Raw genomic sequence first — 20,314 nt, forward strand, 5'->3', positions numbered from 1 at the left:
CTTAGGGAACTGACAGTAAAAGCATCATTCTATCCCCACCCCTCTCTTTACAGTTGGCTTTTCAGCCAAAGGACCAAACCACTTGCTAGCTGTGAAAGAAACCTGGGGTAAGGTGCAGATCCCACACAGGGAGAGCAACCAGGCTTCTTCCAACTAGGTTTTCCCAGAGCAGAGAGGCAGGGAAGACTGCCCTTTCCAGTCTCTATCTGGTCGGTCTCCTGTTTCTTTAGGCCAGAGTTGGGCTTCAGGACCAGATGTTGTATCCAGATGCAGGACTGAGCCCACTGGTCAGGACCCTGGGGTTTCCTGACTGCACTGGTTGGCCGGCTTGCTCAGAGCTTGGTGTGTAAAGACAGCACCAAGGGTTGAGTCCCATGCGTCAAGGAATGGAAACTTTTGAAAGCCACAGACTTGATCCCCCTGGTAACATATAGACAAATGTTCTGAATGGATGTGAGAATTTAGCAAGATGAAGTGTGGCAGTATCCAATACCCAACATCGTTACTGCGAAAGCAACCCTGAGGACACATCCTCTGGTTGTAAATCAGACACCCTCCACAAAGGACTGCTGAATTCACATACTTACAGACCTTCTCAAACCATCACGCAAATCAAGCACCAATTTGTGAGAAATCCTATGTCTCACGCCACCCCCCTTCTGGTTTCATCTTTTTTGTTATAAGGCCCATCTTCTACCTTCTCCCTTCTTCATACACAGAAAGTCCTCCAGGGCACTCTGGGAATCCAGGGCAGGGTTTACCATTAAGCTCCCAAGCTCTGGAAACTAGATGTGCATTAGCTTGCCAGCCAACTTTTCAGACTGTATTCCTATAATACTTGAAACAACCGGCTCCTTTTCATTCCTTTCCAACCCAATTCACCACATGCAAATAATGTCTATAACAGCGCAAACGACACCACCTGAATTACCTGGTTCTTTGCCAAAAAAACTGGGTTGTTCAGTGTAGAGTAAGAAAGAGCTTTAAAATGTATTATTAATTGGGGCCAGATTATTTTTTGCAACTGTTACTAAGGAAACCTCAATTGCTATAGTAACTGCATATGTTAAACTGGAATCCTATGACTAAACTTCAATTCGGTCACATGGTCTGAGAGCAAGAATCCAAGGAATAAAATGTTTCAAAGTATTTCCATTTTTTTCCCCTTCCCATGTCAAAATATTGTGAAGTGTTGAGAAGCTTGAAAGAGAGGCATTTTTAAAATTTAGTGCATGTCTGACAGGAGGGCAAGGGGTCAGCTCCTATTCTACACTCTAGATTTCCTCCCCCATGTTAAAGGCAGGGAGGACCTCTCCTGAAGCCAGGAGAGACTGGGACGTGTATAATTAGGAAGCACTCACACATCCTGCCACAGCACTGCCTTGGGCAGTACGTGGCCTTGTATATCACCTTCCTCCATGGAGGTAGGAGAGCCCAGCCCCTTTAAAGACCATATATGTTTTCATCCGCAAAATGAGAATAATAGTATGTATTTGCCTCATTAGGATTGTTGTGCAGACTAAAAGCAATAGTCTATAGGAAGAGTTTAGCACAAACACTGGCATATAATAAATACTCAGTAAACTCGAGCTATTCTCCTTCCTTTTTGGTTTCTATGCCTGGTCCCAAGTTCAAAGCATAAATGGCAAACATAAATGGCAATATTACCTCTAAAAGTGCTATCCTGGACAAGCAGCATCAGCATCACCTGGGAGCTTGTTAGAAATGCAGACTCTCAGGCCCCACTCCAGACCCAATAAATCAGAATCTGCATTTTAACAAGATCCCCGATGACTCAGATGGGCTTGAAAGCCTGAGAAACCCTGGACTTGGCTATGTGGTGAATGGACTAAAGCAATAAATGGAGAGTTGAGAGAAAAGATGATGAGGACTGAGGTTAATCTCCAGCAGTGAATCTGCAGGAAGAAGAAAGAATCCAACAAGAGGCAGGAAGAAGGGTCGGACAGGCTGCGGGCAACGCTGCACCTGCAACAGCAGCCTCCAGCTCACGCCAGCCAGGCAGCTCCCAGGGGCCATACCCAATTGAGGGAATGGCCCTTTCTTTCTGCAACTGGAGAGTTTCCTTCCCAGTCTTCAGATCAAAATGTAAAGAATAGGCGTTTTATATTATAGCAGAGGCTGTTGTGTTACAAACCATTTTTCTAGCAATAAATACAGTTTTACTTATTGTCAAATAAAATTTGTAGGAGTCCAGTGATTTGGATTAAGCTCCTGTACTGAGCCCAATGGACCAAACCAATATGCAGTCATTCGTGCTAAATGAAACTAACTTAGTATCACAGTCATGTTAACAAATAACTGAGTTTCGGTCAGTTACAGCAGCTGAGGTTTGACCAACAGTAGGTAGTCAGTTGATTCAAATAAGGACACTGAGCTGTAACCAATTACACTGCCTCTATACCTCACTTGTTTTCTATACATAAATACTGCCTGATCGTGTTGCTAGGGAAAGTTCTTTAAACCTGTTCCAGTTCCGAGGGCTGCCCAATTCGCAAATTGTGAATAGAAGCCAATTAAGATCTTTAAATTTGGTGTAATTTTGTCTTTTGGTATCAAGGTGAGAGACAGCAGGAGGAGGAAGGCCAACCCACCCATGCTTTGGGTTCTGCTTTGTGTGTACTCTTCTCACTCAATAAAGGATTCCCTTAAACTCCACTGTAGCTCTGTTACATGCTGCCTTACACGGAAGGTAATTTTTTAAAGGTCTTCTCTTTCCTACAAAATTCTAAGCATCTCAAGGGCAGGGACTATGACTCCATCATTGCTAAACAAATGAATGGACTGAATAAATATATGATTAATCTTTTAAAGGAGGAGCAATTAATTCTGACTTTGACAGGAGGGAGAGAACATTTCCAAAAGTATGTGACCTCTGAGCTAGGCTCTGAGAAATGAATGAGGTGTTCAACAGGCAAAGGAGGAGTGTGAAAAGGCACCTGGGAGAGAGGAGACAGGTAGATGACAACTTCTCTGTGCCTACCTGCAGTCAAGTGTGGTGGGTGAAGTTAGAAAGGTAAGCGTCAGCCAGATTTCCAGGGACCAGAGCTTGTACTTGACCCTGACCACCTGGGGCTTTCCAGGTGTGCTCTATGGATCTGCAGCATCACCTGGGAATACATTAGAACCTCACTGAATGGGGCCCAGCACCCTGCGGTTTCCTGAGCTTTCCAGGTGACTGGGTGCACACTCAAGTTTGAGAAGCCACAGGTGTGGTGAGGAGGTGGCCGCCGGTAGGCCTGGAGACAGCAGTTTCAGTTCAGCGGTGTGAACAGAAGCCAGAGAGTAGCCGGTGAGGAGGAGGGGCAGAGAGGAGGACATTGTTCTTTGTTAAAGACACCTGACAGTAACTTCAGGTATAGAGGAGTCCAGTGGCTGGGACAGGAGACACTGTTTTCAAGTGGAAGGAAACAAGTCAGCCTAAAGCCTGGGATAGAATGCTGGGGAAGTGGGCAGCAAAGGCACCTGCCAGAGTCCGGGCGACCTTAACACCCCTTGGCTCCCTCCTCTTCTCTCTCCATACAGCAATGCCCTATTTGAGCCCTTAATAATCTCTTTCTTAGATGGTTATAATCAGCCTGCATACAAGTCTCCCTGCCTCCAGCCTTAGCCACTGCCAGGAAGATCTTCCTAAAGGGCAATAGGAGTATGTTACTCCCCAGCTTAGAGCCTGTCTACAGTTCCCCATCCCACGGCCCATGATAGCGGTCCCCAGCAGGGCAGCCAGTGCCCCAGGACATCGTGGAAATCTGTAGGCAGGTCTTAGGTGGCCACACTGATTTGCAGAGGGACAGGTATTTAATGAACTAAAGCCAATGACAGATGTAAAACCATATCTGGGACAATTCCATGCAACAAAACTCCGCCTTGTGTGCCTCTATGACTTTCAAGTGACATTCATATAGGTGAAAATTCTGAGCCTAGAACCAACCTTCATTTTACTATAAACACTTTTTTATTTTTTTCATGGTTTGAATATATGCCAGGTCAATCAAGAAAGGATCTTCCTTAGTTTTGTTCATAATTGAATAGTTCCTCAGGACTTCAGAAACCCCTTTCTGGACGGCAGTGCTGCTTGGGATGCCGACTCTCTGACACAGTGGCCATCCATTGGCCTGTGTTTAGGGACAGCACCTCTGCCAGCTACAGCACTGACCACTACTGTGCCTTCTAGTGTAGTTGTCCCTGAGTGCTCACATGTTGAAACATTATTTTACCATGAACTTCTTAAAAATTCCTCCTTTATTCCACAATTAGGGAAGTATAACAATTTTTCTAAGATTATGTGATTTGGAATGTTATATTATTTTTGAATTTCTTCTCAGGGTAGCAAAGAGAATGTTAAAAATTGTTATAAAAAAGGGAATATATGATCTGGGTATGATCTAGAGTCCTAATTCCTCGGTTTAGGGTATTCTTATTTAATAAACTTTCATATAGTCCTTTCAATGTGTTCAGCATGATTCTAAGCATTTTATAAATATTAACTATTTGGTCCTCACCAGTCCTATGAAATAAATATCCCAAATTTTGTAAAGACACAGGTCCAAGATCACACAGCCAGTTAAGTGTTAGAGCTGGAATGTAAACCCAGGCCTTCTGGCCTGTCCTTGCTTTTAGCCATTACATATGGTGACCCTCAATGCTCCCTGCCAACCTCGTCTGGGGCAAACTCCCCCAGCTTCAGCCACCTCAAAATAAGCCTGTCGCTTCCTCCCTTGGTAACTTCTTTATTCACACAATCCAAAATGCCCTTCTCCTATTTCCCTCCATCCCATCCCCAGCCCAGTTCCCCCTCGTGCCTCCTGCCCCATCCCCTGTGCCGACTCTGCCACCATTCCTGTAATGCCCTACTGCACTTCTGTCCCCAGGCCTGCGCCTCCTCCAGGCAGCCCAAGAGGACGGGGGGGGGGGGGGGGGGGGGGGGGGGGGGCAACGGGAAAGTAGCAAGAGTTCAGAGGTGGAAACTGCTAATTACAAGTAACTTGGACACGCCCTGCCCTGTCTTACCTGTCTGCATTCAGAGGAATGACCCTTGCTCCTTGATGCCAATAACCAGTGCAGCACCTGTTGTCACCATGACAATGAGGCCTGAGGCATGAGGGGAGGGCTGGGGACTCATGCTCATTCTATCTCTGTGCAGACAACAGGCAGAGGCCACAAGGGGTGGAAGCAGGAGAACCCCAGGCTCCCTTGAAAGAAAGCAGGGGCCAGTCCTCCAAAGGATGGAGCAGCCAGTCACCTCCAGGGCTGTGACAAGGCGTGGCAGTGTTCCCATACCCTGGGCTCATGGAAGGCAAAGAAATAGCCCTCAGCTATCCAATCTGCCAGGTCAGCAAAAAGAAACAAGAAAACGGATTTGGCAACATCCAGAGGGTATTAAATATTCATCCTGACTACCCATCAGTAAAATCCCAGCAGAATGCACCCACTGACAAGTCAGCTCTCTACCACTGGAGGCTGTCCTCCTGGATGCTTGTTTATTGCTTTGTCGATTTTAATGTGCAATATTTAATAGCTAGACCAAGATCTGGTCGTAAACATCTGGAAAATGAGTGCTGACATTTCCCTTATTGCTTCTGTATTTAGGGATGTGTAATTGGAGGGTGTTTCTGGAGCTGAAGAAAATCAGAAGGAAGCAAGGAGATGCTTCCCAATTTAAAAAGAAAAGAACTGATTAAGAATTAAGAATCAAATATGTTCAATTGGCTAAAAGTCTTGCCAAAATGTCCCTTGGGGGTCACACTATGCTATTGATGGGAGTAAGACTAAGATAAATAAACAACAAAATGAAAGTGCTGGCATTCCTTGAAGATTTCCTTGGGGATGTGCATAAGGAATAGGATGCGTGCATATGGAATGGCCGATAACAGATCCACAAGTTGATTGAGCCATCCAGCCAGAGATATTAATGAATCAAATACCCATGATGTGGCCAGGATCAGCAGGTGGCTCTGGCAGGGACTGATCTGGGGCACAGACCACACAGAGCCTTGTTGAGCCTTATTTCTAACATTACAGCAGTGGAAGGCTGATGCTAAACAAACCAGCAAGAATTAGTCAACAGCCCCCAGGTTTCTATTTGAATCTATTAGAATAAGAATATTCAACAAAATATTCTTTTAAAAGGTGAGGAGCAGGGGACATTTCTATGAAAGAGCAGGGCTAAGAATCCATGTTTCCAGGGCCAAGGTATGCAGGGAGAGGAGGAGGAGGAGAGGACAGCACTGGTTTTGAGCTCTGGAATCCCCAAGTCTTAGAGCCACCTTGTGGCAGAAGCTAGAAGAAACAGAGCAGTTAGAAGAGGCACAGATTAAGCTTCTATGCCATTAGCAAACTGTGTTGAGAAACCTCTATGAGTGCCTTATGACACCAACTTCCAAAAAACAAATTTAAGGAATCACAAAGGAGATCATAAAATCAAGGATGGTAAGCCAGAGAGAGTAGACGTTAAATGAAAGTACATGGTACCAAAGAGGATTCCTGAGAAGGAAAACAAATAATTGTCTAGAAAATACCACAATATAATAACATGAAGACCTTGGACTCTGGAGCTAGATTGCCTGTCTGGATTTGAATCTCGGCACTGCCCCTTACTATGGCTCACTGGCAATTTATTTAAGGTCTGTGTCAGTGTTCTCATCTGTAAAATGGGTGAAGCAGTAGCCCCTCACAGCACTGCCTGGACTGAGTAAGGAAGAACTAAATCAGCCACTATGTGTAAAGCGTTCAGGATGGCGATGGACACACAAGAAATGCTCGATCAATACTAGCTGTTCGTGCTGTTACTCTAGTACCCCCAGTGCTGAAGCACCTCTACATCAGCACTCTACGAGGAAAACCTCTTCTGTAAATGACATCATTAACTGAATGCAGAAGGAATAATTTCTGATTATATGACCTCAAAAAAAGGTCAAGGTATCTCCCCCCCCCCATAGCTTTTTAATGAGGCACACCTGGGTTCAAATCCCACCTTTCCCACTCACTAATCTGGCTTTGGCAAGTTAGAACCTGTGTGCCTCCATTACTTCATTAATAAAATGGAAAAGCAATACCTTCCTTCTGGGGTCGCAGCGAAGATGAAGTGAGGTGACACACTAAGTGACCAGTAGTCTCCAGCACATAGTCAGCCCTCATTTGTTTTTCCACTTCTACTTCCCCCAAAATAAAAGCACCAGTACCAATCAGAGTATGTAGGAAAGAGAGAAAAAAGGAACATGAAGCTCCTTGGAAAATATTAAATGCTAAATGCATAAATATTTAATAAAGGAGAGACAATAACACTTAAGGAGATGCACTCTCCCTGGTGCCTCAGCCACTCTCTGGGAGTCCAGCACGGCCTCAGGCACCTACCTTTGCTCTTTCTGGCCTCCAGAGGGCCATGAAAGTGCATTACTGTGCACCTTTAAGGCAGAAGCCTCATAACAGCCCAGTACAACGATGCTCTTAAGACTCCTATGCCAACCAGTGTTCATTCTCACTTAACAGTGAAAACACAAACAGAAACGAACTCAAGATGCACAAGACATAAAGACAGTCCTCAGAGCAGATCCAGGGTCCCCTAACTCTCCAGCTACTTCTTCTGCCCAGAAGGCAACATCATGGTATAATAAAAAATGCTGACATATGGAAGTCAGAGAGACCTGGGCTTCAATCTCAGTTCAAATCTCAGTTTTGCCACTTATCTAGTTGGTTTGCCTCCGTCAAGGCTCCCAACCACTTTGAGCCTTGGTTTCCTCGTTAGCAAAATAAGGATACAAACATCCACATTATTAGACTGTTGGATGTTTATGCGTAAAAAAAATAAGTAAATTACTAAGCACAAAACCTGGCACCCAAGAATTACTTCATAGATTTTTGTCCCTTTCTCCTTTTAGTAACATCATAAATTAATCAGAATTCAAATAATCAGAACTTTCAATGAACTAATTCCATATTCTTCCCTTAGGCACTCTGGTCTTAGATTCCAAGTAGTAACAAAAACAAGCAAATGTGAAGGATTTATTCAAAAAAGGCAACATCAGGCAAGGTCTTGGGTCAGCATCTCCTCCACCTTCTACAGCTGCAGAGCCACGTGATGGGCACTGATGCTCAGAACACTGACCTTGAGGGCCAGCAGAGATAACAAAAGATGCAATTACGATCCTAATGTTCTACTCAATAAGGCAGGCAAGTGGGTACCTCGGCATTTTCCACAACACGGGTTCACATAAAATGCGGTCTCTGCTTAACTCATCATTAACCTGAAAACCCACTTAAGCAGAAGAGGCTCTTCCCTGAGCATCTTGTCAGTCCAGGTTTAGGCTCTAATTGGCCGAGGAACAGTCTCATCATTTATACAACTCACTTGTTCCTAATCTGGTACAGAACAGGACTCTGTTATGGGGTTAGAAGAGGTGAAGGATAACTCAGATGTTACCATTATTTAACCTCACATTGCTGAAAACACCACTGTGGCCAACTGAAGTGGTCTAGCAGACCAGGTCAGGCACTAACCATGGCTGTTAGTGGGCAGAAAAATCCTTTTTGCAAGACGTTCAAGCCATCTTTGCAAAGTGGGTAGGTCAGAAAGTCAGAAAAAAGGGCCGAGCCCGTGGCGCACTCGGGAGAGTGCGGCGCTGGGAGCACAGCGACGCTCCCGCTGCGGGTTCGGATCCTATATAGGAATGGCCGGTGCACTCACTGGCTGAGTACCGGTCACGAAAAAGACAAAAAAAAAAAAAAAAAAGAAAGTCAGAAAAAAGTCTTTGCAAAGTCAAACCCCACCATTCACTGCATGGGTGCCTGTTCTGTCCTGTGCATGGGCTGGACAACAGGAGGAATGCAGGAGCCTACACCCTGGGCTCCACCCCCACCAGCTTCCTACCCAGCAGAGATGAGGAGAGACACATGGGAAAACTGTAAAAGTAGCACATATGCTCCTGCATGTTAGTGCAAGAGCCTGATGAAGGTGAGTGTTTATGCAAAGCTCCACTGACTAATGCTCCCCAAATTAGTGCATTCTTATCATCTGCTTTGAGAGAGACTCAGCACAGAAGATAACTCAAACTCAGAACACCTGGACAAGGCCTGGGTCAAGGAAACAGTGTGGGAGAAAGAAGATGGGGTTCAAATCTTGGCTCCACCATTGACTAGCTACATGACCTTAGACTAGTCACTTAATCTTTCCTGGGGTGGCTGTGAAATTCTAATAGAATAACTGACCCTCAGCACCTAACGCAAAGCAGATGCTCAATAACTGCCCATAATTATTGCAAGGATTATAGCAGATGGGGTTGAAAAAAGACGGAGCTTTCTGTAGAACTGGCCTGCACACTTCATAAATGTCAATGTCTTAACATACATACACACACAGAGGTTAGGGAATTGTTTAGACTAAAGGATTCTAAAGGACAGGACAGTTAAATGCAATGTGTGATCCCCGATTGGTTCATGGTTTGGAAGTAAAAAAAAGCTATAAAGGGCATTACTGGGACTATTGGGGAAACATAGATAATAGGACTATACTGAAGTTAAATTCCCAGAGTATGATAATGGGGCTGTAGTTGGGCAGGACAATGTCCTTTTCTTAGGAACAATGTGTTAAAGTATCTAGAAGGAAGTGTCCTGATGTCCACAATTTACCCTCAAATGGTTCAAAACCAACAAAATACACACAGAGGGAGAAAACAAATGTGGAAAGATGTTAACCATTGGCCATCAAAGAAAGAGAATTAGAATGTTCACTGTATGATTCTTGCAACTTCCTACAAATTTTAAATTTCTCAAAATAAAGATCTGGAAAACAAAGCAGCTATGCCAAGGGCTGAATACACACTTTTCCAGTCATCCTCCCAGGTTTCATCATCCACTGTAAGCACATACCCCACAGGTCCCACATGAGCGAGGCCCTCGGGCCAGAGCACGCACCTGGCTGCAGCACCCTAATCTCCAGCAGGTTGGAGGTCCTTTCCGCCAGCCGCGTCCAGGTGTTGTTGTAGTTCTTCCGCCACAGCTCTGCCACACACTGGTACTTGCCCGCCTCTGTGTCGCTGGCCCGGCTGATGCTTAGGCGGACATTGTTGCTGAACTCGGCCTTCTCGATGGCAGTGCGGGTTCGGAAGCTAGAGGATCTGTCCCCCCACTGGACCCCTCCATCCCGGGTGAAGGTCACCAGGTCATGGAATTCGACGGTGCCCACTGGCTGGAACCGCCATGTCACTGACACAGGGACGTGGGCCGGGTAGTGGGGTTTGATGATGCACTGCAAGTCAAAGGAGTCGCTGTAGGTCACACCCGGCGTGCGGGAGACGGCTGTGACCGCAAAGCCCATTTCTGCAGAGAGACAGAGAGAGTCAACCAGAGGTGGCAGATGGCCATCTCAGGGCAGCATGACACCTGCAACAGGGCCTCTCTTTTGAGCTCTTTCTTTTCACCCAGACTAACACTACTTTAGGTACCATGTTGAAGCACAAACCCAGCAGTTTATGAGACCCCACAGAAAGACCCATGGCAATTCTCTCTGAGCTCTAATAGCCCAAACCCTTCCCAACGAGAACCTCATGTGGATTTGTGTTCCATCCTCCCCTAGAATTCAACATCAGAGTTACTTGTAAGCAGGGCCATTCCTGGAAATCTTGGGATTCCACAAGAAAACGGGGAAAAACCTCCCAAGCCCATTTCCTTTGTTACAGGCAAGGTTGACACATCCCCCAGCCCTGACACCTCCCTTTCCTGGCCCACAGGTACACTGGCAGCCCAGAAGGGAGGCAGATGGAGGAGGCCTCCATCCCTCTTCCACTTCCCTCATGAAACCTGAGGGCAGAGAGGCAGTGAGGGACCTGCAGCAGGAGGGGACCTCCGGTGAGGTGGGACAACAGTATTAAATTCAGGATGCTGCATTCTCAGTGGCCGTGAGCCTCCCAATGTTCCTGACTTAATGGGCAGCATCACTAATACCTGATACTGACTCCTCAATAGAAGTACCTCAGAGTTCCTTCAGCCTGGAAATACTATTTAATATTAAGACATTGACTATAATCATAAAACTAACAGCAGCCAGTACTTATTGAGCACTGTCTCTGTGCCAGGCATGGTGCCAACTGCTTTGCTCTCACCACACTTCACTGAATCGCCAACACCACCTTGCAGAACAGGTAGCTTATCCTCCCTTTTTGCAGATGTGGAAACTGAGGCACAGAGAGGTTAAATTAATTGCCCAATATCAAGCTGCTAGTAAATGGCAGAGTCAGGCAAAAAGCCTGCGTGCACCTGATTCCTGGGGCCTTTTTAAGTTGCTTTAATCATGGGAAGCATAACACAGTGGCTAAAGGCACAGCCTCTGAAGCCAGCTGCCCAGCTTTGACACTTCCTAGCTGTGTGACATTAAACTAGTTACTTAACTTTTCTCTGCCTCTGTTTTCCATCTGTACAACAGGTCCTTGTGAAGATTAAATGAATCAGTATTTGTAAAATATGTGGAATAGTACCTGGTACATGGTATACACTATATTTTGTTAAATACAGGGGTACTTCAGAAAATTTATGAAAAAAATGGAATTAGAAGATAATACGAATCTTTCCATGAGCTTTTTAAGTACCTTGTATGTATTTTGTTAAAGAAACAAAATAGACATAAAGAAAAGTACTTTAAAATCTGTAAGTGAAAGACTAGGCACAGAATGAATCTCTTGGCTTTCTTTGGGGAAGTTGTCAGTGATTAGGTAGGCATAATTTGCTCAAGACTCTGGATCTTCAATCTGGATTTCATAAGCTATCTGTGTGTATGCTTAAGTAAGAAAGTTTAAGATGCAGAGGCCTATGCTCAAACATGAAGTGGCTGTGATGGTCACTTGTGCACTGGGTGCAGTACATGTTGCCAGGAGAGCAGGACCCCAGAACAGGACCCACACCAGGCAATCCTGGCCTCACATACCTGCAGGAGAGAGAGCCTCTTAGAGCAAATGGCTCTGTCTAGGTCTGACACAGGCACATGCCATGGTCACAGACCACAGCACCCAAGTGCCCTACTGTGGTGATAATGGCCCATGTGCATTCTGAGGCCATTCTTGCCTCTTAGCTCACCCCTTGTCACTGTCACCGCCCTGCTGAGGGGGAATCTGCACCTAACTGTACCTATATGACAGTTCCCCTGTGCTATCGTTCACTTCAGACAACTTTAGTCCAGGGTGCTCTCACATTCTCCCCTGGTCCATACCATTTGGCTCTAGCCAGAGGTGTCTCAGGGGTGGGAACAGGTGGGAACAGGTGAGCACATCCGGCCCCAGGATCCCAGGGCAGAGCAGCTCAGCACCCCCCTGGCTGTGGGAACCATCAGACATATGGTGAGTATGAAAAAACTCAAGGGACAACCTGATACCATAGAATGACTTCTGCAGAAACAATCCTGACTAACTCTAACCACTGCTCAGACATTCCTGACCTCCCAGGAGGGGAAGGAGCCACCAGTGCTGGACACCCAGAACTTTCCCCATAAATCCCACCTCCACAGGAGCACAGACACAGGGACTGAGCTGATCAGGAAACAGCCTATGCAGGAAGTTTCTAGAAATCTGAGCTGTGTGATTACTGCAGAAAGCAGATCAATCTTTGGGATTAAGCTTTTAGGAAGTACATGTAATTCTAATCTGAGGGGTGAGAAAATGGAGAACTTTGTCGAGGGCAAACCAACTCAGGGCTGCCATCTTTACTGGTGTCTGTCCAAAAGCGCCACCTACCTATGAGGACAGTGGTGACACGGTCCCAGGGTGGGATATAAAGTGCTGAGGACAGCTGATGTCAGTCTCCTGTCTCCTGATAAACAAGACCTGACGTGACAAGTTACCTTTCCAGCAAAGTGGCAGACTGGTCTTTTAAAATGTAATATACTGATTAGATTAGGCAGATAAATGTTGATAGGAGCCTCTTTAACTACCCTGTGAGAAGCAAATCTAATATTCTTTTGTTTTAGCAAATCTCTAGGTATCTTTTCATTTCATGCTAATGAGGAAATGGCTTTCTTAAGTAGGAGCCTTGTAGAGGAGTAGATAAAAACACAGGCTTTGAAAAACATTAAGATAGATGGCTGGTTTCTTGAGTGCAGCTGGGTTGGTCATTTAAAAGCTGTAGCCTCAGGCAAATTGTTTATTGTGTCTCTATCTCAGTTTCCTTGTAAGATTGAAGTGCCCAACTCTTAGCTAGGTGAGATTTCAATGGAAAAGTTAAGCTTAAGTGCTTAGACTCAGCCAGAACATAGCAAATGCTAAATAAATCGCAATAGATGATTTTCTTCTCTGCCCTGCCCTGCCCACTTTCCGGCAGATCTGCTCCTGGGGAGGAGGGCAGGAGACGCTGAGAGCACAGGAGATGCATCGTGGTGCTCGGCCACTCCGCTCCCTCTCTTCCAGGTCAGCTTTGGCAGTAGCCTTGCCCCTCTTTCTGGGGCCACCGCTCCTGCTGTGTGGCCATGCTAACTTCGCCAGAATTCTTACAACACCACTCCCCACCACAAAGCCCAAGGAGTGGTAACAGCTCCCAGCTGTTCTAGCCCCAGGGGCCCTACCAGCCACTGTTGGTCCCTTCAATCCTGCCTATACTACCATAAAAAGTCCCTTCAATTAGACCCTCTTGAAGGTGCTGATGGTTCCTGCCAGAACTGACTGAGAAAATCCAGGGAGAGATGTTTGACACAGGCACAGCCTCCATAATGGTCTCACCAAAATGCTACCAGATGCTCGCTTACCAAGAGCCGTGATGGAGATGGGAGTGCTGGCCCGGCGCTCCCCCACGATCTGCCACTCGCCATCCACTGCCCGCACCCACTCGGTCACATGGCATTCGTACTGGCCCTCGTCATCCTTCCTGCTGTTGAAGATGCCCAGGCTGAACGAGTTGGGCTGCACCTGCTCCATCTGGACGCCCCCGAAGCTGCTGCGCTCCCAGTAGGATGAGCCTGGCTGCACGGTGCCATCCCGGTCTAGCCACATGATATTGCTGCGGCGGTTCTGCCTGTCCACAAGCTGCCAGATGACAGAGAAGCGGCCCTGTGGCCGAACTGCCGTGCGGACGCTGCAGGAGAAGTGCAGGTCCTCACCTTCCAGGATGACGCTGGCATTGCTGGCTACCTCCACGGAGATGCTGCTCTCTGGGAAGAGGGAGAGAGTGCCACACTGGGGGCCTTATGATCTCCACAGCACCCCCCACACAGAGGCAACAGAAAGAAGGGTACAAATGGAATCGTATTCAGGTACAGTAAGCCTCGAGAGAAAACCCACTCTGACACTGGCTGTTGCAAGCCCTGGCTGGTTCTGGGCACTGCTCCCGTTATTTTTAGATTTGATAACCTAGGATGCTCTTTGCTATGTGCAGAGAACTAAGATAGTGAGGTTCTATGACCTGAAACTGCCTCACAACCTAAGAAATACAATACAATGGGCATAGATCAATTTATCAGGTAACCTATTCACCTGGAGTTCAGGACTTTTCAACTTGGATTTTCAGCAAGTTGAACAACTCCAAAATCCTACTTGACCTCAGTCTTCCCACTATTTGTTACTACAGCAGTCAAAAGCTGAACATCTATAATGTTGCTTTTTAAGTCTTTCAGGGCAATATTAGGAAGTAGAAAAAAATGACAAGAAGTATTTGGAAGATAACATGTGCTTGAGTGTGGACAATAATGGAACACAGACGGCCATTCCACAGTGTTTATGGGGAGTGAGCTTTCATACTTTCATTAACACAGAACAAACCAAAGCCGGTGGCTGAGCATCCACCACTCTCTTGCTGCTCACATTCAGCCCTGGAGTTCCCTTCCTCTCTACCTTGAAACGTTCTGCCAATCAAAGTTTGGGACAAGCATTCCACTCCCTTCCCTGCCTCGATCTAACCTTTGCTATGTGAACTCACTCAATCGAATTGTTGAACTCTACATGCCTCAGTTTCTTCTTCTGTATGAAAGGTAGAGTGCTACCTTTAATTGTAAAAGATTGAAAAGTAAATAGGACAATGTATAAAGATCACCTAACACATACTAGGTTTTCAAGAACAGATCACCATAATCATGATTGATTTTACCATTCCCAATAACTTTTTGTTTTTATAAACATCATGGATATCTTAATCTATCTTAATTACACATGTTATTTTATATAATTATCTAAGTCGAGTTCAAAAGGCCTGTAAGTATTAAAGAACACAAAGTACCATAATTAATTTGGCTCTAATTTTCTGGGTACCACCCACATGAAATACATGCAACAATTTTAAACCAATCAATTAAATCAAATGCCAGATTAAGAGAAACACCCAATTACCAAAGGAAAACGCACATACAGATAATAATGCATTTGAATCAATCTTTTCTCCCCTTTATTTCCCCCACAGGCTGAAACAGACGAAGATGAACACTGAGCCTCCGCATTTGGCTCATTATAGTGAGTACGCCTGCTACCTGCTGCCCATTCTGGACTTGCTTGCTTCATGTGGAAAAACAAAGCTCTGGACAAAGCGGGGAATAGTAATTTTCTAAGAGAGCAACCTCCCCCAGGAGTCATACCAAGACGATCCATGGACATGATGAGGCTCCCAAATAGCCACCATCTATAGCACTAGTGGTTAAAAATATGGATCTGGAGACAGGCCTGGAGTACAGGTCTACTACTTCATAACTCTGTAATCTCGGGGTTCTTACTTCACCTACCCAGGCTCCAATTTCTCATGTGCAAAGTGGAGATACTAACAGTGCCTACTTCTTAGGGTCACAACGTTAAGAGGAACAGATGAGGTAATTATTTTTCATCATCAATAATAACAATATTCCTCTTTAAAGACTCATCCCCACCATTATCAAGTCAAAGTAAGGGATTGAAAGGGCAACTTCAACATCAAGGAAAACACCCTTTTGCTTGCCTTAAGTGGAAGAATGACTTGCAGGAGATCATCCCCTACTGCCACCCAAGGGACTCTTATGTAAGTCCTGGTTTCTTTATCATAAGGGCTGCTGTTTGCTGCTCTGTTGCTTGAGCAAGCCTGGAAAAACCACACAGGTAGAATGTAGAGCTATGAGAAGAAAAGCCATTCTGGCATTGAGGCAAAGGCAAATACAGACTGAAGCTGCGTTGCCTACCAGGACCATTTACAAGGGTTCCCAGGTCTGAGAAAAGGCAGCCAACAATTCAAAACTTTTCATACTAAGTGAAAACTAGGACAGAACTAATGAGAATCGGAGTACGTGTTCACAAATGAAACTTCAGATCAGGAGGTTGATGGCGTAGCACTGGCTCAGCGCAGACCAGTGGATTTGGAGTTAGAAGCAAATATTTCTAAGGCAATGCAAGCTCAACCACTACTGAGTAACTGGCTCAGTCACTTCCCTGGATGGTTCTCTGACTTCACTCACAGGATGGATATAACATTGACCTTTACAGGGATTTGAGAGGTAGGAGTAGAGAAGGAAATGATATATGCAGAAGCACTTTGGGCTCTTGGGAGGAAAAGCGCCATGAAAATCCAAGGTATTATCACCATTACCGATGTGATTATTGTTGTTCTTTCGTAGACTTACCCAAGTGGCCTTGGGACAGGATCTGGTGGTGCTGGGGGACTTTAACTACCCAGTTATCTGCTGGAAAAGCAATATAGCAGGCCACAGATCATCAAACAATTTCTTGGAAGGGGTTGGGGGAAATCTCTTAGTACAAAAGACAGGAAGCAAACAATGTGGCTGCCCTTCACTCAATCCTTACAAAACAGTGAGGAGGAATTAGTTGCAGATTTAAAAGTAGAGAGTCCTTGGTTAAGGCAAGCACAGACCAACAGGAAAATAGTAAAGAGAGTGGGCATTCAATTCAATAATCTCAACTGTGGAAATATTCAGCAAGCACCTACTCTATGTGAAGCACCATGCTAGGCATTACAGGGGGGAAAAAGTCTAAGAAATAGAAGATAATTAGGTGTGTACGTGTGCATGGTTTTAAAAAAATAATAATAATCAGCATGAAAGAAAATAATCCTGTTGATGAGAAAAGAGAGTGGCAAGACCCCTGTGTCTATTTTTTACTTCATACTTGAAGAGAAGTATTTAAATATGTGAAAGTGTAAATAAAAATGTAAAGAAAATCATTACAAGGCTAAGAGAAAGAAAGTTTGAGCAGCTGAGAAAAGGTTAAAAGTTAGTTTTTAAACTTTACATTCTTGTTTAAAATCAGATTATGAGTTTTTTTCTCTTTTTACTAAAAACAGAACTCTGAGAGAAACGAGATTAGTAAGAACCTTCTGACACTATAAATGTTTAAACACACGTGAGCAAACACTGGAAGTCTCTGGAATTCCCAGCAATGGCTGCTACCTACTCAGACTACGCCAGCTTACATGGAGGCAGGGAACCCACCGAAGCAGCCGTGGAAATTGGCTAAGCTTTAAAAGGCTATGCTCCAGGAAGACAGGAGAGATCCCATTCCTGACTTTTAAAAAAATGTAATCTCAATGGGGAAGAGACAATTAGGAAAATGCCAACCTTTATATCCGAAAATCCCCGACAACATATTCTTCTTAATAATAATGCACTTTATGATTTAAAATCCTCCCATAAAAGACCAACTCTCCTTAAGTGAGATTTCAAGACAGGCATGTACCCACTTCTTCTGGGACTTAATTCCCACATGGGAGCAAACAGCTTTCTGGGATTCCTGGTCTTCCTCCAAGTGAAGCTGGCACTGCTGGCATTTGCAAAGAGCTGCTAGAGTTTGGATCTGCTGACACCCCTCTCCAGCCTGCAACACACCCCATGCTCTGCCTAACCATGGCTGCTAAGTGGGACAGGCAAGCTGGAGGGGGAAGGGAGGGTCAACGGTTTTCTCTCCCATTTCTGCTTTAACTCTCCAGTTCCACTCACCCTCCCCTCATCCCCACCACAGATATTCTCTCTGCACCTACATCTGCTAAGTGATGCTCGTGACTGCACCATGAACCAAGAGAGGAGAAAGCAGCATGTGTCTACTTACTGAGGGGGAGGACTATGATGGGGATGTTCTTGGGACGCTTGCTCTCCTTGTCAATGAATTCCCCAGTAACCGTTTTCTCTCGCTCGGTCACACGACAGTTGTATTTCCCACTATCTTCCTGGCGGAGGTGGTAGATTTTCAGCACAAAGATACTGTCACTCTCTTTGGCCACTTTAAGCTGTCCCTTGGCTTCACGGTGGGCAAATTCGCTGTTGAGGACTGGCACAGCATTAGGTCCCATGCTGGCGATGAGTGAGCTGTTGAAGGCCCAGGAGACGGCAAAGTAGCGGTCAGGAATGTTCTGAGCCTCCAGGATGCATCTGAACTCCACCTGCTCACCTACTGTGTGCAGCCGCTTCTCTGTTTCCAGCCGAACAGTGAACTCTTTGTCTGAGAAAAGAAATAACCAAAAGGATGCATTCTGGGTGAATGAGGGCTCCTGCAAACCAAACTGCATCATCAAATTCCCACTACCCTCACCCTTCTTTGCAATGCTAACTACACGGCAGCCACCACAGCACTTCTCTAGAGAGAAAAATCCAATGCAGACCCAGGTTATCTGAGGCCCAGAGAAAACCCTGGATATCAGAGAGAGAATTCGAGGGCAGCTAGTCCCAGACAGTCTAAGGAGCTTGGTATCCCAGTTACAACCAATGGGGCTCAATTCAAAGTTTATGATGCCCTAGATTAGACCTCCAGAGGTGAGTAAGGAACTACTAATATCACTTAAATGGCAGATTGCAAAGGTCTAGGCTTAGTTCATGGAAAAATAGAATTAAAAGATAATACAAATCTTTCCATGAACTTTTTAAAGACCCTTCATATACCCAGAACTCCATTTAAACAACAGGATTACAAATATTTTCAGCAGATATTGTAGACTTACACACTGAGGACTATAGGACAAAATTACAGACAGAGTGGCCAATCCTAATAACTACTCAAAGATGAATGTATCGAAATACTCTCCCTACCTCCATGTGAATACTAGAAATAACACATGGGGAAGATAAACTCTAATAGAATTACACAAGAAAAATGAAAACTAATGTCTTTGGCTAGTTTACTACCTGTCAGATCAAATCGTTAGGCAGATGGAATAGGAAAGTACCAACTTCTGCTGAAAGCCAGACGACTTCTGAAATGGCCAATGAACCCAAGCAGCTTCAAAGAGCTGGGTGTTTAGCCAGGCATAAGGGGGTGATTACAGAAGGGCTCATCGCCACCAACCAACAGCATCATGGCCCTCCATGCACAGGTATACAGTGACTGTCAATCTCATGAGACAGTTGCCATATCTCATAGGAACCCTTGGCAGAAGTGGGGTAAGAAAATGAGTCAAGGGTTAGAGAAAACTTTGTGTCCCAGAAAACAGAATCACAGAATCCTGGCTCAGGGAGGCTGTAGCTGTGACCATTGCCCAAATCCCTCCTCCCTCCAGTTCTAGCTCTGTTCCTATAAAGAGAACACTGAGGAGGGAAATCACATTGCATGGATGTTTGAATTCCTTGCAGATTCATAGCCTCCAACCTCGACTGCCTCGCCTGTACCGGTGTTTCTAAGGCTTTACTGCTGTCTTCAAGACCCTTGCCCCATTCATCCCCTATTCCATGCACTCTTCAAGCAGATGAGAATCCTGTTTCCCTGAGAAAACACAGGAATCACAAGTGAGCCGCTTGCACATTCCTCCTCTCCAGCTCGGGCTTGGCTTTACATCCTCCTGTTCTTCAGGCTCTCCCTCCCCCTGCCCTTTCCGCGTGGGCCAAACACCCCTTCTCTCCACTGACCTAACTCCTTCCTTTACTACCCAAACTTCATAACAGAGAAAGCTACACTCAACAACTCCAGGGCTCCCCGCCAATGTGTCAGCTGCTGCCGCAGCTTCCCCTTCCCAAGAGACCAGTCCTGAGAGACATGGATTGAAAGCAGATTTTACTCTGCCACCACCTGCCCAGATGAACACACCCATTTGGGACTGTGCCCATGTATCTGCCAGATATTGGCTCTCTGGTCAACAACGAGCAGTAATGTATAATCCAACATCAATGACAAAAAAGCACTTCCTTATAAATGCCACTGGAGTCTTGCAAGGGGTGTCCTAGACCTTAGCCATTTCCATGCGCTCCAGGCTTTCTTCTGTGACTGCATCTGTGGCTTTCATCTTTCAGTAGCTAAAGACTCTCCTTATCTCGTGGGAATGCCCCCGTGGCTTGGTGATGCTTTCACGTTCCCAGGCTAAAGACACAAAGCTGACAGCACACCACCCGCTTTCTGCATAGCAATTTTGCCTTTGGTTATACCCAGTCAATTAAATC

The 20,314-nt window shown here is 45.5% G+C and overlaps 1 protein-coding gene across 1 annotated transcript in view; it reads right to left on the reverse strand.

Annotated features, from left to right (window-relative positions):
• IGSF3 (immunoglobulin superfamily member 3) overlaps positions 1 to 20,314 on the reverse strand; it is a 90,327-nt gene that overhangs the window by 15,048 nt on the left and 54,965 nt on the right. The window contains exons 5-7 of the mRNA XM_063104496.1: positions 18,000 to 18,389; positions 13,739 to 14,140; positions 9,928 to 10,332 (exon numbers count right to left, since the gene is read on the reverse strand). Of these exons, the coding sequence (XP_062960566.1) occupies positions 9,928 to 10,332; positions 13,739 to 14,140; positions 18,000 to 18,389 (1,197 nt within the window). The remainder of the gene's footprint in view (positions 1 to 9,927; positions 10,333 to 13,738; positions 14,141 to 17,999; positions 18,390 to 20,314) is intronic.

Source organism: Cynocephalus volans, chromosome 8 (genome assembly GCF_027409185.1).
Source record: "Cynocephalus volans isolate mCynVol1 chromosome 8, mCynVol1.pri, whole genome shotgun sequence".
Lineage (NCBI taxonomy): Eukaryota > Metazoa > Chordata > Mammalia > Dermoptera > Cynocephalidae > Cynocephalus > Cynocephalus volans.